The 24,759-nt window shown below is 44.9% G+C and overlaps 1 protein-coding gene across 11 annotated transcripts in view; it reads right to left on the reverse strand.

The window, feature by feature from the left end:
• PKNOX2 (PBX/knotted 1 homeobox 2) overlaps positions 1-24,759 on the reverse strand; it is a 430,049-nt gene that overhangs the window by 70,046 nt on the left and 335,244 nt on the right. For 10 of the 11 annotated variants that reach the window (XM_056544248.1, XM_056544254.1, XM_056544247.1 and 7 more), the window contains 2 exons: positions 13,902-14,011; positions 401-537 (listed from right to left, as the gene is read on the reverse strand). In XM_056544248.1, coding sequence (XP_056400223.1) covers positions 401-537; positions 13,902-13,988 — 224 coding nt within the window. In that variant the 5' untranslated portion in view covers positions 13,989-14,011. The remainder of the gene's footprint in view (positions 1-400; positions 538-13,901; positions 14,012-24,759) is intronic. The other variant, XM_056544256.1, reaches the window with a different exon arrangement.

Genomic DNA, 24,759 nt, shown 5'->3' on the forward strand with positions numbered 1-24,759 from the left:
CCCCCCCCCCCCCCACCCCCCCGTGCGCTGTTGCAGAGATATAAACAAATAAATACATATAAAAAACATCTAACACTGCAAATGAAAAATTCACCAGCAACATGGTGGGAAGTGTCAGCCCTGTGGAACGCGGGTGCAGGTCTTCCCAGCCGCCTCTCCTGTCAGGAGCCCTGCCATCGGCACCCACCACATTAGCTGATATGAGGTTTGTCTTTAATCCCATTTTAAAGTCATGTTGTTGAGAAAATGAAAAGAAAGAAAGATGCAATGACAAGTTCTCCTAACACAAGAATCATGCTGACAAGTTAGCCCGAGGCTGAAATCACACTGTACCTTGGCACATCACTATGGAGCTGCACATTAGCATTTTACAGAGTTTGCAAGAAGCTCTTTCAAGTACCTGTAGACAGCACGCTTGTCAGCTTCCAGCTGAGCCTGAGGGTCAATCGGTGCACCAGGGACAGGGTTCGCTGCCGCAGAGGATGCCGGGTGGTGGACTGGCTGGGCCTTAGCAGTCTGCTGAGCCGTGGCCGTCATCTGTTCAGACACAAAGTATACAGGTGTCAGTAATGAGGGGGACTCATAAATTCACCATAACGCCCCATAGGTGAGGAGACAATACCACTATGTATAGTACACTACTAAAATGTATAAAGGTCTAATACACAGCTTCTTGGCTTATTCACTGAATATTAAAATGTTCAGCAACTTCTAATATACTTTGTAATTAAAAATTATCACCATTGTCAAGATCTCTGCGTGCCCCTAGTGAGTAAGAACATATTTGTTTATATAAAGAGTTTGAAAATACATAAGGGATAAACATGTCTGATAGTTGAGGGTATATAGCAGTGCCCACTGTGGATTATCATCTGCGGACTGAACAGGCTGGATCGGGTATTCCCATCACTTGCTGATAAACTATGGATCGACTTGTGATGTCCCAATACAGTACATGGTCAGGTTGAGACCCTCAGTGACAAGGGGGCTCCCCTGCATGGTCTCCCCCTGTTCTTCCATAATGTTGTGTGTATCACTTTAATTCCTAGACAGTCTCCTAATGTATAGATAGAGCAGAGTTGCTGTGCGAGGTCTCAAGGAACTGTGAGATTGTCATATGTTATGCAGTCACATTTGTTGTCACATGTTCTCCCAGAGAGCACCAGCTTAACCTATGACCCGCAGCTTGACCAATGGGCTTTAGTCCAGCCCCCCACTATATAAAGGGGCGGCCATTACAATTCGCTCTCTTTTCTTTGAGTTCAGTCTTTACTGAGCACAGCAACCACCAGAGATCTCAGTGCAAGTGATCAGCATCTGGAAGACCCCAAAAGCTACAGTCATTCCAGTAAGTCTCAAGTCTATGTCTGCTGTCACTGAAACTAGTCAAGTCCTGCATATAGTCAAGTCAAGTCCAATTACAAGTTAAGTTAATTACAAGTATATTGGTCCAGCAAGCTGCAAGGTCCTTCTGGGTCTTGGCCACCTCTCTGGGAAATCTGGCCTTAGCTGTGAAGATAATTCCAACTGATCCCACCACTCACACCGCTACACCCATGGTCCTGCCATACATCGGTGGTCCACCACAAACCTAGTACATTAAAGAAGCACTCTGGGTTTGTTTTATTACCTACACTTAGGCCACATGTCCATGTGTTTTATTACTCTATTTTGGTCATGTGATCACAAATCCGACTCTCCAAATGTTCCAGTGCCTAATAGTTACAACATAATGTCAGACTTTTATTTCCTGTGGACTACAAGATGACATCATCTCCTACCAGATCCCTCCTACTTGCTCCCAGACCCCATCTGCTATCTTGATAGGATCAGTATATAGGAGTTATACACCTCCTCTCCAGCTCTATCTGTATACTGCTGCTGCTATCTCTATGGGATCAGAATACATAGTAGTTATACACCTCCTCTCCCGGCTCTATCTGTATACCGCTACTATCTCTATGGGATCAGAATACATAGTAGTTATACACCTCCTCTCCCAGCTCTATCTGTATACTGCTACTATCACTATGGGATCAGGATATATAGAAGTTATACACCTCCTCTCCAGCTCTATCTGTATACTGCTGCTGCTATCTCTATGGGATCAGGATATATATAGTAGCTATACACCTCCTCTCCAGCTCTATCTGTATACTGCTGCTGTTATCTCTATGGGATCAGGATACATAGTAGTTATACACCTCCTCTCCCAGCTCTATCTCTATGGGATCAGGATATATAGTAGTTATACACCTCCCCTCCCAGCTCTATCTGTATATTGATGCTGCTATTCCCCAAATCATGGCAAAAATGGAGATTGTACCTCAATTGTGCAAAATATGGCAAAAACGTGTAATTTTTAATTTTTATCAATTTTTTTTATTGTTTTCAAGTAGAAGGCAATACAAATAATGCAGCATGCTGACCACAGATTTTACATGGCAGCCTTAAATAAATCATGAAATCATATACAATGTAAGCTGTGTACAGAGATACCAACAAATCCTTATAAAGAACCAGAAGTAAAAAACAAAAACTGAAGAACAATGGAGAAGATTTACTAAACTTGTGCAGAGGAAAAGTTGCCCATAGCAACCAATCAGATCGCTTCTTCTATTTTTAAAATGAAAGACACAATCTGATTGGTTGCTATGGGCAACTGATCAACTTTTCTTCTGCACAACGTTGTGTAATTTTTACCACAATTTTGGAACAGCCAGAGTAGGAGCCAATCCCCATAGCAAACCTCTCCTGCTCTGGACAGTTCCTGACATGGACAGAGGTGTCAGCAGAGAGCACTGTGGTCAGACAGAAAGGAAATTCAAAAAAGAAAAGAACTTCCTCTGGAGGGTACAGAAGCTGATGAGTACTGAAAGGATTAAGATTTTAAAATAGAAGTAATTTACAAATCTGTATAACTTTCTGGAACCAGTTGATTTAAAAAAGCAAATGTTTTCCAGTGGAGTACCCCTTTAATAGTAAGAACTGACACAAATCGCCCTTATGAGTCCAATAAGTTCACTTGGGTGATCTCCGGCACTAGCAGCATGATGAGATGACCAGGTGCAGTGATCAAACACCCAAGCAAAAACCAAAGGATTCATGGGAAATGTAGACTGCATTACAGAACCCACATTACTGCATTGGTAGGCCAAAATGGAGCCTTGGCCATTGCAATTGTTCAGATTGGCCATACTCTACGTCAGTGTTTCCCAACGAGTGAACCTTTTCCCCCACATTGCTTCGTTTCCAGCAGTTTACCTTGTAGATGCTATAGTCAGAGAAGATTGCTGCACCCGCAGGGTTGACTGGAGAACGGACAACCCCTTTTGTCCACTGGAAACCCTGCGATGAACTCATTGAGGGAGTTGTAGTCGTAGTTTCGCAACAGCTAAAGGCACGTTGGTTGGGAGACACTGCCATAGGGGTCTGGAAGCTAGCTGGAGGCTATCCGGTAGATGATGATGTCTTTCTGAAGTCAACATGCTCCGAAAAGTAAACAAAATTCAAGCTTCTAGGTGCTGATCTGATGGAGTAAGTTGGTGCAGACACAGGATTAGTGTCCTAAAAACAGGTTTATTTGCACAGAAGCAACGCGTTTCCGGTCCGTAATGGACCCTTCGTCAGGCAGGTGCATTCTGCACCTGCCTGACGAAGGGTCCATTACGGAGCGGAAACGCGTTGCTTCTGTGCAAATAAACCTGTTTTTAGGACAATAATCCTGTGTCCGCTCCAACTTACTCCATCAGATCAGCGCCTGGAAGCTTGAATTTTGTTTACTTTTCGGAGCATTTTCCTACCGGATCAGCGCTGCTGACACCGGACAAGCCACGGCTGCAGATCTATGCGACCATTACATTTAAACCAGACGTCTTCTGAGGTGTTGTGCTCTCAGCACAACCCCACATGGTGACTGCAAATCCATTTATCATTTATTACAAATTGTTTGACATACTACACTAGGCGGCGCGCTTCCTTTTCTTTTTTTGTGTGTGTTCTGAAGTCAACAGGAAGTCAGAGTCTGACATCCTGTTGTCACCATTAGGCATTGGAAGATTTGGAGAGTCAGACGGGTGATCACATGACCGAAATTAGAGTAATAAAAAACATAGCTGGAGCTGCGCTGGAATAAAACAAATGGCACTGTTGGCTAAGGAAAATAAGTGTGCATAATATAGGCAATAATAAAGAAAAAAAGAGTCAGAGTGCTTCTAGTAGGATCACTGCGATGAGTCCTAAAAACTCCCCTGAGACAAAGTATTTACGTGGGGCTGGTAAACACGCCACCCAGCACTGGCAGATCTGTTTGTTAGCCCGCTCTGTTCTATATATTGGACCATATGTGGGCAATAATTCCAATCCGAGCGCGGTTCTTCATAGTGCGATCCGCAGCACTGCAGACGTGTGCGCGTGTAAAAGGGCTCCCTTTCCTCGTTTATCGCAACTCTAATTGAAAAGGACAGAGGCAGAAGAGATAAAAGGAGCAACGACCCAACGCAATGAAAATGTAAATCTGGAACTAGTCAGCTCCAAGCTTCAAAACAACCACCAGCTGAGACGGTGTTATTGCATCTCGCTCGGGGAAGGACGGTGATGCTTCAGATTTATGGAGCTGCTGGGGGCCAATTCAGTGAGCGCCTCGCTCCATTGTTACGGCTGCAAGCAAAACAGTTTATCTCTAAATAGATTTCTCCTTCCTGAAATAAATCTTTATTTCATATCAGCTGGATCAGAAATATAGAGGAAAAAAGGAAGATTTGACCTCTTGTGTAATCCATCCAGCCGGAGGAAAGTCAAACCATACAGACAGAATGAGCCCCGCGATGACATGGGCTTATTAGTATGAAAAATGCATGGCGGTAGTTAAGAAATTCGCATAAATAAGGTCATATTACAAGAAAATACAGGAATTAGAGGAGATATATAATGGGGAAAAACGTATCCCCCAATCCAAAGGATATCGGATAAGTAGTAGATCGCTGTGGGGTCTGACCGCCGGGACCCCAATTCTCCCCAGGAGTGCCCTTCACGACCCCTGCGCGAAGCAGGGACGGCCACGCCTCTTACGTATATCTCTATTGGAGGGACGTTCTGCTATCTTTAGCACTCACATAGAGATATATGAAGGGGGCGTAGCGCCCCCCCGCTTCATGCGGGGGTAGTGATGCGCCCCTCCTAGGGAGTGCTGGGGCCTAGTACAGGACATAGCAGGGGTTCCCAGTAATCAGACCTGCCGCAATCTAAAACTTACCCCCTATATTTTGTATAGAGGATGTGTTTTTTCCCTTGGTACTTCTCCTTTAAGATCTCACAAGTGAACAAGTAAGGCTATGTTCACAAGTCGGAGTCCGCAGAAAGAATGGACAGGTTAATTCTTTCTGCGGACACAAAAATCAGAATTTGGTGCGCAGCAGAATCCTGTTAAATTCAACAGGACTCTGCTGCAGTGGAATCTCCGTGCAGAATTCCAATGAGGAAGTTAACATAGCTTAAAGGGTGAATGCACAATCTTGAGTTAGGCTAAGTGCGCACAATATATATGTTTTGGCTCTTTTGGGTCTGTTTTTAGCCTATAAAAAAACTGCCAAAAAAAGTAATGATTTCTTATTAGAAATATAAGGCTAGGTTCACACTACTGAATTTCCAAATGTAATTCTGCATAGAAATGACTGCTTCGAAAAATCAGATGCAGCATTGTAGTCAATGGGATTTCGCTATACAGCGCACACTACGAAATTTCAGCGGCACTCGCTTTATTCATTCTGCTGCTTTTTTATGGTTGCAAAATAAAAAAAACAAGTACAATGCAGAATATCTTTTGGCCTTTATAAAGGTATTTTGGAGGAAATTTTTTTTTCAGATAAGCTGGTGCCAAAAACTTATACAGATTTGTAATTTTTTTCTATTTAAAAATCTTAATCCTTTCATTACTTATCAGCTGCTGTATACTACAGAGGAAGTTATGTAGTTCTTTCCAGTCTGACCACTGTGCTCTCTGCTGACACCTCCGTTTGTGCAGAGCAGGGTGGTTTGCCATGGGGATTTGCTCCTTCTCTGGACAGTTCCTGACATGGACAGAGACGTCAGCAGAGAGTACTGTGGGCAGACTGGAAAAAACTACACAACTTCCTCTGGAGCATACAGCAGCTGATAAGTAGGGGAGGGATTAAGATTTTTATACAGACATAATTTACAAATCTGTATAACTTCTAGCACCAGTTATTTGAAAAAATTTATTGGACCAGTGTTTATCCAAACTGTGCGTCTCCAGCTGTTGCAAAACTACAACTCCCAGCATGCTGGGAGTTGTAGTTTTGCAACAGCTGGAGACACATTGTTTGAAAAACACAGTTAGACATTGGATATCATATTTAAAAAATTACACATTTGTTAAAAAAAAATGTCTCAAAAAATGGTGCATACTTAATTTGAAATACGGTGCATGCATCAATTTACATTGGGCACAAGGGTTGCCTTTTGGAATACTATTCCACCAAGTACACATATATACAGAAATATATATAAAAAAAATTATCTATCTATATTTATATATACACTGCTCAAAAAAATAAAGGGAGCACTTAACCAACACGATGTAACTCCAAGTCAATGACACTTCTGTGAAATCACACTGTCCACTCAGGAAGAACACTGATTGACAATCAATTTCACATGATGTTGTTCAGGTGGAAATTATAGGCATTTAGATAGACACCCCCAATAAAGGAGTGGTTCTGCAGGTGGTGACCACAGACCGCTTCTCGGTTCCTATGCTTCCTGGCTGATGTTTTGGTCACTTTTGAATGCTGGCGGTGCTTTCACTCTAGTGGTAGCATGAGATGGAGTCTACAACCCACACAAGTGGCTCAGGCAGTGCAGCTCATCCAGGGTGGCATCAATGCGAGCTGTGGCAAGAAGGTTTGCTGTGTCTGTCAGCGTAGTGTCCAGAGCATGGAGGCGCTACCAGGAGACAGGTCAGTATATCAGAATACGTGGAGGAGGCTGTAGGAGGGCAACAACTCAGCAGTAGGACTGGTACCTCCGCCTTTGTGCAATGAGGAGCAGAAGGAGCACTGCCAGAGCCCTGCAAAATGACCTCCAGCAGGCCACAAATGTGCATGTGCCCACTAAAATGATCAGAAACAGACTCCATGAGGGTCCGACATCCACAAGTGGGGGTTGTGCTTACAGCCCAACACCGTGCAGAATGTTTGGCATTTTCCAGAGAACGCCAAGATTGGCAAATTCGCCACTGGTGCCCTGTGCTCTTCACAGATGAAAGCAGGTTCACACTGAGCACGTGACAGACGTGACAGAGTCTGGACATGCCGTGGAGAACGTTCTGCGGCCTGCAACATCTTCCAGCATTACCGGTTTGGCGGTGGGTCAGTAATGTTATGGGGTGGCATTTCTTTGGGGGGCCGTACAGCCCTCCATGTGCTTGCCAGAGGTAGCCTGACTGCCATTAGGTACCGAGATGAGATCCACAGACCCCTTGTGAGACCATATGCTGGTGCGGTTGGCCCTGGGTTCCTCCTAATGCAAGACAATGCTAGACCTCATGTGGCTGGAGTGTGTCAGCAGTTCCTGCAAGAGGAAGGCATTGATGCTATGGACTGGCCCGCCCGTTCCCCAGACCCAAATCCGATTGATCATGTCTCGCTCCATCCACCAACGCCACATTGCACCACAGACTGTCCAGGAGTTGGCGGATGCTTTAGTCCAGGTCTGGGAGGACATCCCTCAGGAGACCATCCGCCACCTCATCAGGAGCATGCCCAAGCGTTGTAGGGAGGTCATACGGGCACGTGGAGGCCACACACACTACTGAGCCTCATTGGGACTTGTTTTAAGGACATTACATAAAGTTGGATCAGCCTGTAGTGGGGTTTTCCACTGTGATTTTGAGTGTGACTCCATATCCAGACCTCCATGGGTTGATACATTTGATTTCCATTGATAATTTTTGTGTGATTTTGTTGTCAGCGCATTCAACTATGTAAAGAGGAAAGTATTTCATACGATTAGTTCATCCATTCAGATCTAGCACGTGTTATCTTAGTGTTCCCTTTATTTTTTTGAGCAGTATATATATATATATATATATATATATATATATATATATATATAACATGTATGCGCCATTTTCAATTCTTTCCCCAAAGAAAACCCTAAAACAACTATTTTTGTACTCATGCCACATTGTTATGAACATATCGTAACCGTCCAGTAGAGAATTTTCTCCTAATATTGTAATCTTTTTTTTCGCCCGGTTACTCGTATTTTACCTGTAGAACTCCACTTGACATTAAACACTATGACAAACGCCTCGTGCAGCCGGCGCCTTGGCAAACGCCGAGTGCGGATACAGGATACAATTTGTTACAACATGACCTTTACCCATAAAAAATGCACAGAAACACGTTTATGAATATTTATCACTAAACACGGCATACGACGCTATGTAAATGGGCCATGCAAATGAGCCGGCAAAGCTCAATAATGAGGGAATCAGTGTTAATTTGCAGCAGCTCAGAAATATCAGGAAGTTGTACAAATCCTGATGAGAAAGAGACGTGATTCCCTTCGTTTTGATGCTTAATAACAGGTATGGTTAATAATAGGTAATGCCGGAATCAGACCGGTCATAGCACCGCTAAGTGTCCATTTCTTACTGAAGACCTAAGTTTTGTACAATGGAGAATACTTTGGGTCAAACCAGATAAGATATATATATATATATATATATATATGTATTTTTTTTTACTTTGGCAACACAATTTGATTTTAAATCTACATTTCCTTTCCAAAATGGGTCCAACCAATTAGGAAAATTCAAGATAAATTAAAGGCCTACATATAAACTGGTGTCAGAAAGTTATACAGATTTGTAAATTACTTCGATATAAAAATCTTAATCCTTCCAGTACTTATCAGCTGCTGTATGCTCCAGAGAAAGTTATTTCCAGTCTGACCACAGTGCTCTCTGCTGCCACCTCTGTCTGTGTCAGGAACTGATCAGCGTATGAGAAGATCTTCATAGCAAACCTCTCCTATTTCTGTCAGTTGCTGACATGAACAGTGGTGGCAGCAAAGAGCAGTGTGGTCAGACTGGAAAGAACTACACAACTTCCTCTGGAGCATACAGCAGCTGATAAGTACTGGAAGGATTAAGATTTTCAAATATCGGTGTGGTGCCTATGGTGTGAATGATATAATGGACAGTTCATGATGCCAGGGTAACGTTAACCACCATGTTCCAAGGTTAAGACAATTCTCCTGGGTCAAGCGTTGGGGACAATAATGGCCACAGATGCAGGGAGACAGGAATGTCTCAGAATAGATGAGATGCAGAGTAACCCTTGGGAGCCTGTTGCCTTACTGGGACTTGTAGTTGCTGTGCACGCACTGGACTTGACAGACTTAGATACTAAATACTTTAAACTTGGGTCTTTAGACTTGTGACTTTTAAGACACCCCACGCTTAGTTGGGTTCTGATAATGTCCAATTAAAGCTACAAAGTATGAACTAGACCTTGGGATCCAGCTGCCTGAAACTTTCTACTGTATCTATCCCGGACTAGCACTGTGTGGCCCATCGACTTGCCTGTGCCCACAGCTAGGAATTTCCAACCGCTCCTGGGCGGGGAACACTAACAGAATGGTGGTGGTTCACTTGAAGATTTTCTTTAGGCTTCCCTGAATTACCTCAGCTCTCCTTCTGACTCCTCTCCACACTATATCTCAGCTCTAAGAACACTCTAAGCTCCACTGACTAGCTCCTCCCCCCCCCTACACCATAAGGACTAAGCTAAGGGGCCTCCCATTGGGCATCACTATCACATGGTTTACCCTGCATCATCATTCCTTAAAGACACTTAACATGTATTAAAAGGCAATGTAACAAACACATTATAAATCATCAGGCAATAATTTGTAGTGCATTTCAGTGCAGCACCTGAGACAATGTTTACCTGACAGGACAACTCCTGTACTGGGTCACCACAGCAGTAATTTACAAATCTGTATAACTTTCTGGCACCAGTTGATTTAAAAACTTTTTTTTCCCCTCCGGAGTAGCCCCTTTAATTCTGATAAAGAGAATGTCTACATGGAGTTTGCATGTTCTTTCCATGTTCTCATAGATTTTTCTGGGGGTTCTGTGCTCTAGAAACATCTAGAAAGGTTTTCATGAATGATGGATAATACACGTGGGGGTGCCTATCCCCGAAATAGAGAAATTCCATTGATAGGATTGGATACGCTCTCTGTACTGCGCTACAGAATATGCTGGAGCTATAGAAATAGCAGGAAAACATACTTCAGCGGGGTTCTCTAGAATCAAACAGGAAGAATAGGATGGGCTCAGAATCCCCGGGGAGGGCAGGGTCCGTCGTTCAGCAGCTGTGATGAGTTTATTTGCAGTAAAATGTGAATTTAATTAGACTCTTCACACTTAACTAACTCTTCTATTTCTGCAGATCTGAGGTATTTGATTCTCTCAGCTAATCCTTTTAGCCCTAAACCTCTTCCAGCTGCTGATGAATCTGTGCAGAATGCGGCAACTTCAGCCCCTGCAGATGGTTAAGGTTGTTCTTGAAGGAGTGAGAAGTTCTTCCCCTTGGGAGCGCTCTGCACTCACTAACGGCAGTGTTCCCCAACCAGTGTGCCTTCAGCTGTTGCAAAACTACAACCCCCAGCATGCCCGGACAGCCTTCGGACACTCACTACAGCAGTGTTTCCCAACCAGGGTGCCTCCAGCTGTTGCAAAACTACAACCCCCAGCATGCCCGGACAGCCTTCGGACACTCACTACGGCAGTGTTTCCCAACCAGGGTGCCGCCAGCTGTTGCATAACTACAACTCCCAGCATACCCAGACAGCTTTCGACCACTTATTATGGCAGTGTTGCTCCAGCAGTTGAAACACTGGCATATAAGGATGTGTTTCAGCTAGCGCTGCCCCAGACTATACATCAGTGTTTCCCAACCAGTGTGCCTCCAGCTGTTGCAAAACTACAACTCCCAGCATGGCTGGACAGCCTTCGGCCACTCACTAAGGCAGTATTTCCCAACCAGTGTGCCTTCGGCTGTCCGGCCATGCTGGGAGTTGTAGTTTTGCAACAGCTGGAGGCACACTGGTTGGGAAGCACTGCTATACATTATTCGAAGAACATGAAACCTGATGTGCTGAATACTGCAGATCGCACAGGATCAAGATGTGGACTGTGCAAAAATAATTCTGATTTTTTCCTTTTTTGATACAGTTTGGCTCTTTTCAGAATTCAGTAAAGAAGTCTGGAAATACCAAGTTACATACAATATCCCCTCCAAAGATCACACCAAAGATAAGAGGTATCATATGCCAAGGACCCCATACGAAATACAAAGCATCCAACTTCAGCGGTATTGGGCGACTATTTAAAGGGGTGTTCCAGGAAAAAACTTATATATATATATATATCTCAACTGGCTCCAGAAAGTTAAACAGATTTGTAAATTACTTCTATAAAAAAATCTTAATCCTTCCAGTACTTATGAGCTTCTGAAGTTAAGGTTGTTCTTTTCTGTCTAAGTGCTCTCTGGTGACACATGTCTCAGGAAACGCCCAGTTTAGAAGTAAATCCCCATAGCAAACCTCTTCTACTCTGTGCAGTTCCCGAGACACGTGTCATCAGAGAGCACTTAGACAGAAAAGAACAACCTTAACTTCAGAAGCTCATAAGTACTGAAAGGATTAAGATTTTTTAATAGAAGTAATTTACAAATCTGTTTAACTTTCTGGAGCCAGTTGATATATAAAAATAAGTTTTTTCCTGAATAACCCCTTTAACCTCTTCAAAGAATGCTCCACCCCTAAACATCTTATAAGATGTCCAATCACGGGGGTAATGCCACTGGGGACCCCAGCGATGCGGCACCCAGTCATCTGGTGCACGAAGCGAACTCCGCTCCGTGCCGGATGACTGGCGACCACAGCCGCCACGTCCCCTCCATTCATGTCTATGCACTAGCAGTCTTGCCCCCTCCCATAGACATGAATGGAGAGAGTGTAGCATGACATCACTAACACAGATAATTGACCTAATGACCCTTGGGCAGTAAGGGGCCCTTATTTGTTCCAATTACCCAACCCCAGGGCAGAAGCACCGGGTAAAAAAAAAATAACCTTTATTGTATTTAGTTAAAACAATGTTATAAGCCCTCTATGTGAAGATACAATTATCTCAGGACGGACCCTATAACCAGTCTGCGGTATGCGGAGTTAACACTCCATTTCACTAGGTCATATGGCTCTGCAGTGCCATTAATGTTTAGGTCTGTGCTGCTGTACTAATAGAACACTCAATTGCCCCCCTCAACAGATGCCCCAGGCTTTAGAACGTTGCTTCACCCGGCCCTTGGATCCTTTGGATAGGAGATAAGATATTTAGGGTCAGAGTACCCCTTTAAGGATGCAGGGATTTGTCGCCATTTAATAGCCATAATAGCCATAACATAACTCTTTCAATGTTCCACCTATAGGGCCATATGAGGGCTTGTTACTTGTGGGACCAATTGTACTTTATGGTCCTCATTACAATACCTCAAATACACTCATTTCAGCCCAAACTATATGATAAAAGAAAGATAAATAAATAAATAAGAAGAATAATATATATATATATATATATATATATATATATATATATATATATATATATATTGTATATATTTGTGGGGTAAAATAATAATAAGAAAAAAATAACACAACTCTCCAACATTTGGGGGTCATTTCCACACTGCACTTTATGGTAGGAATGTCATGTTCACTTTATTCTGTAGGTCCGTACAATGACAGCAATACCCAATTTGTATAGGTTTTGTTATATTTCACTAACATTTTGTAATGAAAATATGTACTGTATGCCTAAAATTTCCCTATTCTCACCCCTTAATTTTTTTTTTACCATATATGGGGCTCAATGGGGGGTTTGGGGGCTTATTTTTTTTCAACCGTGATCTGTAGTTTTTGTTTACATAGGACTTTTTGATCACTTATTATTTTTTTTTCTTCTGATATATGGAGTCACCAAAAATCAGCAATTCTGGCCTATTTTTTTTAAGTTTCCATCATTCACCGTCCGGTTTCATTAACGTTATGTATTAATAGTTCAGACATTTACACTGGTGGCGATATCAAATACGTTTATTTTTTGGTTTACATTATTTTATTTGGATAATGGGAAAATGGGGGTGACGACATTTTTTTAGGGGAGGGACTTATTTATAACCACAGTTTTTTTTTATTATTTTATTCACCATTTTTTCGTCCCCTATAACAAACAACTGTTCGATTGCTAACACTGAACACTGCTATTCCATAGTACAGCACTGAGCATTGTTATCAGCAATCTGCTTGTATAGTCTGCCTTATGGTCCATTCACACGAGTGGAAAACCTGAGAAATTTCCGCAGTGGATTTTGCTACCGTTGATTTCAAAAGGTCCAATAGGAAAACCTGCAAATCTGCCCCTATTGCGGATTTTCTGCTGACCCACTGAAGTCAATGGTAGCAAAATCCGCTGTGGAAATTCTGCAGGTAGTCTGCCGTGTGAACAGACCCTAAGGCAGACTATACAAGAGAAACCAGACAGGGTGGCCCGAAGCCCTTCCGCCGCCATCGTAACCCATTAATAACATTTTAGATGCTGTAATCGGCATCTAAAACTCTGAGAGTTGTAGTTTTGCAACAGCTGGAGGCGCGTTGGGTGGAAAACTCTGGTCCATGACAAGCTTTACATTTTGGATCAGTCCTATAAACTATAGGGATGGAGGGAGATCAGGACTTCAGTACAATCCTAGATTAGTGCTGCCATTGTTTTTTTTTATCCTTACACCCTATATGTCTGCACTCACCTGTGGGCTCTCTTGGTAAGGGGGTGGCGGCACACTCTGGGTGGCCATCATTGACAGAGCTGGTGCTGGGGACACATGTTGCATCATGGGATTGATTCACATCTAGGGCCCTGTTAAAGGGGAGAAAGTTAATCTTGATTAAAAGAAATAGGTTGTAGGTAATATATGTATTTACTAGTCACAAATAATGATAACCGATGAAGAATAGAGCGGGTTCAATACAGTTTGATAGCAGTCATTTTGGAAGAGCCACTGTTGATGCATCATGTGAACCCAGGGCCACATATTGGGGAGTGACATTGATATATCTAGAGTACACAGGACATGTTCCCTATAATACTAACTTTAGGGACCTGCTTGAACAAGGAGAAACTCATCTCTGTTTACATTGTCTTTTTCCCTGGATATCATATACACCCTATGAAAATAGAAAGGGGAGAAGGAGCTCATGTGCAGGACTCCAAGTAATCCCACAGGGAGGAGGGGGAGGAGGAGGAGGATGGCCTCTTACCAAAGTTGGTTGTGTAGCATACACAACAATGGGAAGCACACATGTGGTAAGCTCTGACTGCAGCCGTCCTGTCCCAGGGTAGCATGGACTATAAAAGGACTTCAGAAACTAACAGGATACCCGGCGCTGTTCAGATTTAAAAAGGCATGGATCCGTGGATATATCAAAAGAGTAGCTTTATTGTAACATTCATGCAACGCGTTTCGCTGCGCAAGGGCAGCTTCATCAGGCAAAAACCCTATGGGACCCGAGTGAGTGGTCCAATCTTGAACCATTGGGAAATATCACCTATGAATGATGTTATATTCCATTAGTGTGTTAATTCTGGTGTATTGCATTATACTGCATGTGTTTTGTCCTGTATGCTATTCCCTGATGAACCCCATATTTAAGGGGGGGGGGGAAATGCGTTGGGATGTTTTGTTGATGTTACAGGATTGCTCATTTCTGAGGATCACCTATACACACTGGGGGTAGTATCTGTTAGAGACTATACCACTACACCCCGATATACTGATTTTTCTATGACTATATGGATGGTGAGGATAGATGCCCCAGCTTTCTTGCACTGATTTGCCCATTGTCGGTTTTTAAAAGGGGTACTCTGCTGCTCAGCGTTTGGAAAAATCTGTTCTGAAGCTGGAGCCGACGCCGGGAGCTCATGATGTCATAGCCCCACCCCCTCCCGCCGTCTGACGCTTCCATGTTCATGTGCAGTATTAGAGGCATCGCTCCCTGCCTCTAGCCCTGCACATACGCACGAAGGTGTCAGATGGTGGGAGCGAGCGCTCGCTCTGTGAAGCCACGTGTGCACATCAGAGCCTGCAAGGGCACATGCACTGCGGACCACTGTGTCTTATTACACCGCAGTCCCAGTGTTGACAGAGAGGATAGGCATGGCAGCGGATATCATAGCTTTAAAAAAAAAAAAAGACCACTAGGGGTCCCCATACCATCCAAAACATAATCCTGTCCGGCTGCAGCACAGGCAGGGACAAAGTTCAGGAAGTAAGGGCGGGACTAGAACTCCTCTATGTTCATTTCTGTCCTTTCAGACAGGAAGGGGTTAGAGAGCAGCCTGCAGTGCACAGCAGACTCAGGGAGGAAGTGAATGCATGGTGAGTGAGAGCGGGCTGAGTGCTTGCCTCAGACACGCCTCTTTCTGAGAAGTATATATCAGAATGAGTAAGCAGCAGAACAGAGAGATTTGTGAGCCACATACAGAAGCTAGACACATAAAAAAAGACAAGTAAATGATCTGCATCACCTAATGAGTAACATATAGAAGCAGTATTTTTTTCTGTGATATAACAGGTACTCTATAAGATTTCTCAATAAGTTCCATTAATTATATAAGAATATTGTTGTACGATAGGAGAGCGAGCCTGGAGGTGATGCATCATTTACTCTTTATTTACTACATACACAATATAAATAATGAAGTAAAAATAGACAATATATCAACAACGTATCAACAACGTATCAACACAAGTCTGTACAGAAATAAGATGCACGGAAGGATAATGGGAAGAGCGACCGTCCGGGATCCAGAACACGGTTATCTTAGGTCTTTCTGTTACCTGGAAAAATAGGAGTTCAGACTATGAAAGGCGAAAAAAAATAAATAAATAACAGGAAAAATAATGAGCTCGTTATATACGGAATAATTATCGCACGGTGACACTAAAACCCATTAGGCCAATTAACATCCTGTTAGCGGAGCCGGTGTTTACCAGGGCACCGAGGGGTTAATGGCGTCTGGTGATGAACAGGAGACGGAGTAATGCAGAAGGTTCCCTCCAGGGCTGAATACTAGGTGTAATTCCGAGCACTTTGGGGCCAAAGCCGAGGCCCAGAAAAGCCAGGTCTTGGCGGGGCCGAGGTGAACACACTGAGCACTGTTCGCGGAGCACAGAGCAGCCGTGTCCCTCTGCCTCCTCCGCTCTCGCTCTTGCAAAGAGTTAAGGAAAACGCAGATTTGGAAAATTACGCACAAAGTAAACAAAACACAGCTGCGAGAAAACACCCGACACAAACACGGGGCTAACGGAAGATGCTTCACCGCATCGGAAACAAATCAACATCACGTTGGCGAACTGTGTCGTATACAATCATGTACAGTGATCCCTCAACTTACAATGGCCTCAACATACAATAGTTTCAACATACAATGGTCTTTTCTGGACCATTGTACGTTGAAACAAGACTCAACATACAATGTACAGACAGTCCAGATCTGTGAAACGTGTCAATGAACTGACCGATCAGAATGGGCATTCACTGGTAAAACTCCTGTATTACTGAAGCGTATGCACTGACTGGTGTCTGGTAGCGTCCCCTACAGTACAGGGAGGTATTACATGTTCTGTACTCTTTACCTGTATTACTGAAGTGTATGCACTGACTGGTGGCTGGTAGCACCCCCTACAGTACAGGGAGGTATTACATGTTCTGTACTACTCTTTACCTGTATTACTGAAGTGTATGCACTGACTGGTGTCTGGTAGCGCCCCCTACAGTACAGGGAGGTATTACATGTTCTGTACTACTCTTTACCTGTATTACTGAAGCGTATGCACGGCCTGGTGGCTGGTAGCGTCCCCTACAGTACAGGGAGGTATTACATGTTCTGTACTACTCTTTACCTGTATTACTGAAGCGTATGCACGGCCTGGTGTCTGTTAGCGTCCCCTACAGTACAGGGAGGTATTACATGTTCTGTACTCTTTACCTGTATTACTGAAGCGTATGTACTGCCTGGTGGCTGGTAGCGTCCCCTACAGTACAGGGAGGTATTACATGTTCTGTACTACTCTTTACCTGTATTACTGAAGCGTATGCACGGCCTGGTGGCTGGTAGCGTCCCCTACAGTACAGGGAGGTATTACATGTTCTGTACTACTCTTTACCTGTATTACTGAAGCGTATGCACGGCCTGGTGTCTGGTAGCGTCCCCTACAGTACAGGGAGGTATTACATGTTCTGTACTACTCTTTACCTGTATTACTGAAGTGTATGCACTGACTGGGGTCTGGTAGCGCCCCCTACAGTACATGGAGGTATTACATGTTCTGTACTCTTAACCTGTACCAGGGTTAGCTGCTCCTTTGGACACCAGGTGAGGGCGGCTCCATGTTACTTTTTTAGGACACTGTGTACTGTACAGGACCCTAAAGAAGCTCCTGTCCTCAACATAGACCAGTGCTTCCCAAGCAGGGTGCCCCCAGCTGTTGCAAAACTACAACTCCCAGCATGCCCGGACAGCCTTTGGCTGTCCGGGCATTCTGGGAGTTGTAGTTTTGCAACAGCTGGAGGCTCCCTGCTTGGGAAACACTGACATAGACAGTGATTACAGCTCCCAGCAGATATTTATTACTTTTATATGTAAGGATTTGCTTTATCTATATTAGTTATCTACTTATTTTTCTTTAATCCTCACCTTTTCCTATTTTTGGATGACATCTTGGTGCCTTTAGAACCAATTACCAGGTTTCCATAGAGTTATGGTCTCAACTAGAGATGAGCGAACTTACAGTAAATTCGATTCGTCACGAACTTCTCGGCTCGGCAGTTGATGACTTATTCTGCGTAAATTAGTTCAGCTTTCCGGTGCTCCGGTGGGCTGGAAAAGGTGGATACATTCCTAGGAAAGAGTCTCCTAGGACTGTATCCACCTTTTCCAGCCCACGGGAGCACCTGAAAGCTGAACTAATTTACGCAGGAAAAGCCATCAACTGCCGAGCCGAGAAGTTCGTGACGAATCGAATTTACTGTAAGTTCGCTCATCTCTAGTCTCAACATACAATGGTTTCAACATACAATGGTCATCCTGGAACCAATTAATATTGTAACTTGAGGGACCACTGTACGTGTATGGAGCACATAGGATGGACGCGTTTCTTAGGCCGCGTTCACACCACGTTTTTGCGATACAGTTCCCGTATACATTTTCAATTTGAAAACCGTACAGAACCGGATTGAAAAACTAATGCATTGACTCTCCATTGAAAAAAAAAAAAGCAAAAAAGATGCATCCGGGTGTACTTTTCGCATTTTTACCGTTTTTTTCCTCCGTACTCAAAACCGTAGCCTACCGCCGTTTTTGGTCCAGGGAGAAAACCGTATTGAAACCGTATACGATTCGTTTAACATGGGAGTCAATGGGAACTGTAGAGAACCGTATGTGCCTATGGTTCCTTCCGGTTTGCACCATACGGGTTTTGACTTTGCACATGCGCAGTACGCGCCAAAAGTTTGTCTCTTGGAATCTCAATCAAACAAGTGAAACTTTATTCATAATGGAGTGAAAAGTTAAAAATATATATTTTTTTTTTCTTAAAAAACGGATGCCACAAGACATCATTTTTCAAACTGTATACGGGTTAAAATTTGTACAGTTTGGGCCGGTTTTGAGGAATCCGTTTGTTATCAAAAACCTGATACAGGAACTGTATTGCAAAAACGTGGTGTGAATGCAGCCTTACATGGATTGATTCTAAGTGCTACTGCGGCTTTAGGGGATATTCACACGCAACAAAATTTGTTGCATAAATTTCCGCAACAGAAAATTCGTTCCATAACTACAAATGGAGATGTATCTGCACGTGGATTCCCTGTTCAGATGAAGAAGAGTCGCAGAAATGTCTGCAATACATGTGCAATATATATGTCTGCAAATACACCAGTGTTTTCCAAACAGTGTCTCTGCACCTGTTACAAAACTACAACTCCCAGCATGCCCAGACAGCCTTCGGCTGTCTGGGCATGCTGGGGGTTGTAGTTTTGCAACAACTGGAGGCACCCTGGTTGGGAAACACCGGATTAGACACTCGGTCTTGCCAGAAGAGGGCATAAAAGTGCCTCCTCCATTTCCCTATAAAAAGGCTCTCAGAGGCTACTTTTGGGTAGTGTACCTTTTGGTGAAATTTAGTTGACTGCTAGACATTTTATAACCGTTTTGCCCAGTTGACGGACTTTGAGAGTGGGCGCATCATTGGACTGAGAGAAACAGAATAGTTTACACAAATTGCCCGCCATTTAGGCTGTTCTGACCAAGCTGTTGGGAGCAGTGGTTATTTGACGACGTACATGGTGAATAGGTTTGGGACGGCCCAGATAGGTCACCAATAGAGAGGATAATTTGGTCTGTCAGAAAAACGCAAGCGACTCCCACATACTTGTCCGCTATCCGGATAACGGTGGCTCCTCCATTACACACCCCAGTCTCTCCATTGCACACTTCAGTCTCTCCATTACACACCTCAGTCTCTTCATTGCACACCCCAGTCTCTCCATTGCACACCCCAGTCTCTCCATTGCACACCCCAGTCTCTCCATTACACACCCCAGTCTCTCCATTACACACCCCAGTCTCTCCATTACACATCCCAGTCTCTCCATTACACACCCCAGTCTCTCCATTGCACACCCCAGTCTCTCCATTGCACACCCCAGTCTCTCCATTAGACACCCCAGTCTCTCCATTAGACACCCCAGTCTCTGCATTACACACCCCAGTCTCTCCATTACACACCCCAGTCTCTCCATTACACACCCCAGTCTCTCCATTACACACCCCAGTCTCTCCATTACACACCCCAGTCTCTCCATTACACACCCCAGTCTCTCCATTAGACACCCCAGTCTCTCCATTACACACCCCAGTCTCTCCATTACACACCCCAGTCTCTCCATTACACACCCCAGTCTCTCCATTGCACACCCCAGTCTATCCATTGCACACCCCAGTCTCTCCATTGCACACCCCAGTCTCTCCATTGCACACCCCAGTCTCTCCATTGCACACCCCAGTCTCTCCATTACACACTCCAGTCTCTCCATTACACACCCCAGTCTCTCCATTACACACCCCAGTCTCTCCATTACACACCCCAGTCTCTTCATTACACACCCCAGTCTCTCCATTACACACCCCAGTCTCTCCATTACACACCCCAGTCTCTCCATTACACACCCCAGTCCCTCCATTACATTCAGTTAAGCTGCATTCACACTATGAAATGTCTACTCGGAAAAATTCCAGGCCGGACCTTCCATGCACAGCAGCAAGGACTGATTCCGTTGGCACTAGGACGGTTCAGACATGTGGCATCACCAGTGACAGCAATGCATATCCAAGTGGATCCGCGAAAGAATAAACTGAACCTTGACTTTGAATGGGATTGTGGGGTTTCTGTCTGGGGTCTAGGTTAAGATATGCAGTATTTTATTCCTCCTCTCATCTCCCTTAAAGCCTACCTGCCATATCACAAAATAAAATAATGCTTCTATATGTTTCTCACTGGGTCATGCAGATGCTTTACATGTCTTTTTTATGTGTCTAGCTTCTGTATTTGGTTCAGAAATCCCTCCGTTCTGCTGCTCAATTATTCTGACATCCACTGCTCAGGAAGGGGCACGTCCCAGGCAAGCACTGTGCCCGCCCTCATTCACCATGAATTCACTTCCTTCCTGAGTCTTCTGTGCTGTGTCTCTTAATACAATCACTGTAGGCTTCTCTGTAACCCCCTCCTCTCTGCTGCAGTCTGATAGGACAGGAGTGAACACAGAGGAAGGCTAGTCCCTCCCTTACTGCCTGTACTTCAGCTGGGACAAAGATGATGCTGTAGTTGGACAGGATTATGTTCTGGATGGTATGGGGACCCCTAGTGGCCACGATTTCTTTAAAAAGGAGATACCATTTTTTATTAAGTATATTAGAGAGGTTTATGTTTTGCCAATATCTACAACATTGAACATTTTATAATTCTGACAGCGCCCCTTTTAATTTAAACGGATTCAGCGAATGATCTCGATGCTGATGTGAACCTGGCCTTAGTTAAACATATGAAAATAGCTTTACATTTCTTATGGACTCTAGTTTAAAAATAAGTAAATGTCAGCTATACATTTTTCCATAAGGACAGTAAAGCTAAACTATTCTATTCCACCAGAAACTGAAAAAAAAACAACAACAAAAAAAAAAAACGGATATAGAAGTACAAAAGGCAAAACGTAGTAATAAGTGTGAACTACCTATTACCAATGAAAGGGTACGATGAGTTGTTGATACATTCATATGTAAGTGCTCAATGGATAACAAACCTATCATGTAAACAGCTCTGTCACGATGCCGGCTGGCAGGAGGTGGATCCTCTGTGCCAGAGAGGGATTGGCGTGGACCGTGCTAGTGGACCGGTTCTAAGTCACTACTGGTTTTCACCAGAGCCCGCCGCAAAGCGGGATGGTCTTGCTGCGGCGGTAGTGACCAGGTCGTATCCACTAGCAACGGCTCAACCTCTCTGACTGCTGAAGATAGGCGCGGTACAAGGGAGTAGACAGAAGCAAGGTCGGACGTAGCAGAAGGTCGGGGCAGGCAGCAAGGATCGTAGTCAGGGGCAACGGCAGGAGGTCTGGAACACAGGCTAGGAACAAACAAGGGAACGCTTTCACTAGGCACAAGGGCAACAAGATCCGGCGAGGGAGTGCAGGGGAAGTGATGTATACATAGGGAGTGCACAGGTGAACACACTAATTAGAACCACTGCGCCAATCAGCGGCGCAGTGGCCCTTTAAATCGCAGAGACCCGGCGCGCGCGCGCCCTAGGGAGCGGGGCCGCGCGCGCCGGGACAGGACCGACGGAGAGCGAGTCAGGTACGGGGGCCGGGGTGCGCATCGCGAGCGGGCGCCACCCGCATCGCGAATCGCATCCCGGCTGGAGGCGGTACCGCAGCGCACCCGGTCAGTGGATCTGACCGGGGCGCTGCAGCAACGAGGATGAGGCGAGCGCTCCGGGGAGGAACGGGGACCCGGAGCGCTCGGCGTAACAAGCTCATTTATAACAAAGGGGTACTCCGCTGCTCAGCGTTTGGAAAAAACTGTTCCGAACGCTGGAGTTGGCGTTGGGAGCTCGTGACGTCATAGCCCCGCCTCCTAGTGATGTCACGCCCCGCCCCCTCAATGCAAGTCTATGGGAGGGGGCGTGACGGCTGTCACGCCCCCTCCCGTAGACTTGCATTGAGGGGCGGGGCGTGACATCATGAGGGGGCGGGCTTATGACATCACGAGCTCCCGGCTACAGCGTTCGGAACAGTTTGTTCTAAACACTGAGCAGCGGAGTACCCCTTTAAAGGGGTACTCCGCCCCTAGACATCTTATCCCCTATCCAAAGGATCGCTGCTGCAGCACCCCGCCATCATTACTGCACAGAGCGAGTTCGCTCTGTGCGTAATGACCGGCAATACAGGGGCCGGAGCAGCGTGACGTCATGGCTCCGCCCCTCGTGACATCACGGCCTGCCCCGTCAATACAAGTCTATGGGAAGGGGGCGTGGCGATCGTCACGCCCCCTCCCTTAGACTTGCATTAAGGGGACGGTCCGTGATGTCATGAGGGGCGGAGCCATGACGTCACGCTTCTCCGGCCCCTGTATCGCCCGTCATTACGCACAGAGCGAACTCGCTCTGTGCAGTAATGATGACGGGGTGCCGCAGCAGCCATCCCCGGGGTCCCCAGCAGCAGGACCGCAGCGATCTAACATCTTATCCCCTATCCTTTGGATAGGGGATAGGATGCCAGGGGCGGAGTACCCCTTTAAAGGTGTACTCTAGCGAAAATAAACTATCCCCTCTCCTGTGGAGTTGATCGTGGGGTCCGATCGCTGGGTCCCCCTCCGATCACCGGGACAGGACCCTGGTGCTCTCAGTAAGGAGTGTGTGTCGTCTATCGGTGGATGGCACGTGCTCCGTTCATTTCCATAGGAATGAATGGAGCGAGTGCCGGCTGTAGCGCGCGCTCCTCACTGAGCAACGGGTCCTGTCCTGGTGATCGAGGGGGGGCCCCAGCGGTCAGACCCCCCCCCCGCGATCAGTTACTTATCTCCTAAGATAAGTTATTTTTCGCCGGAGATCTCCTTTAAAGATAAGGATGTCACACGTAGCCTACTGGTGGAGCCACCTCTACCCAGATGATAAAGCGTTCGCCCTCCTCCAGTAATAGTATGGTGCTTAGCTCATTCCTCACCCCTAATGTAAAGGATATATGTACACAAGGATGAACAGGTTAATGCCCCTTCCAAAAAAGTGAAGAGGAAAAAAAAAATCAGAAGCTGGTGCCGACTCCACAGGCGACTTCTGTGCAATCAACAGAGATTGTTTAGCAACATGTCGGTGGCAGTCACCAAGCAGGGATAATGGCATGTGTTTGTTTTACTGGAGGCACAACACGGAGGCGAAGCTGGTCGACTGGCGCTTCCCACAAATCCGGAGCTGAAATAATCAAACAGTAATTGCAGATGAAGACGCAGCCCGGCTGGAGCAAGTGATTTCTAATCAAGAAAGAAAAGAAATATTGGTTCAGGGATTACCATAAATTTCAGGCCGGGGTATTTATTAGTCTCATGTGGCTCAGGTGGAAGGAAACTGCAGAATATTCTTTTCTTGTACACAAGGAGAGATGCTGAGAAGCTGCGTTATTAATCCCTGGGACGCCATGGAAATCCAGCGGTTTATATAATATATATATATATATATATATATATATATATATATATATATATGTATAGAAATGGAAGCATGTGGGGGGAGAAGGAAAACGCCTACAATATGACAAAAAATAATAAAAAATAAATAAAAAAACGCAGCAAAAAAAATATACATATACAAATACAAAGGCAACGCAAATACAAGATGAGCAGAAAGTTTCCTAAGCATGAATAGATAGAGCAGTGGTCTTCAACCTGCGGACCTCCAGATGTTGCAAAACTACAACTCCCAGCATGCCCGGACAGCCGTTGGCTGTCCGGGCATGCTGGGAGTTGTAGTTTTGCAACATCTGGAGGTCCGCAGGTTGAAGACCACTGAGATAGAGGATCTCTCAGCGTCTGTAGTGGCAATGCAGGTTGGACGTTTCCTACTCAATCCTATTATTATTTTAAAGATAAGGAAGGGCACGTGCAATGCAGCAGCCACCCGTCTGCACCACTCCTTTGTAATAAATGCTGCTTAAAGGGGTACTCCGGTGAAAAACTTTTTTTTTTTTTTAAATCAACTGGTGCCAGGAAGTTAAACAGATTTGTAAATTTCGTCTATTAAAAAAATCTTAATCCTTCCTGTACTTATTAGCTGCTGAATACTACAGCGGAAATTCATTTCTTTTTGAAACACAGAGCTCTCTGCTGACATCACGAGCACAGTGCTCTCTTCTGACATTTCTGTCCATTTTAGGAACTGTCCAGAACAGCATATGTTTGCTATGGGGATTTCTTTTTACCCTGGACAGTTCCTAAAAATGGACAGAGATGTCAGCAGAGAGCACTGTGCTCGTGATGTCAGCAGACAGCTCTGTGTT

This window comes from Hyla sarda, chromosome 10 (genome assembly GCF_029499605.1).
Source record: "Hyla sarda isolate aHylSar1 chromosome 10, aHylSar1.hap1, whole genome shotgun sequence".
Lineage (NCBI taxonomy): Eukaryota > Metazoa > Chordata > Amphibia > Anura > Hylidae > Hyla > Hyla sarda.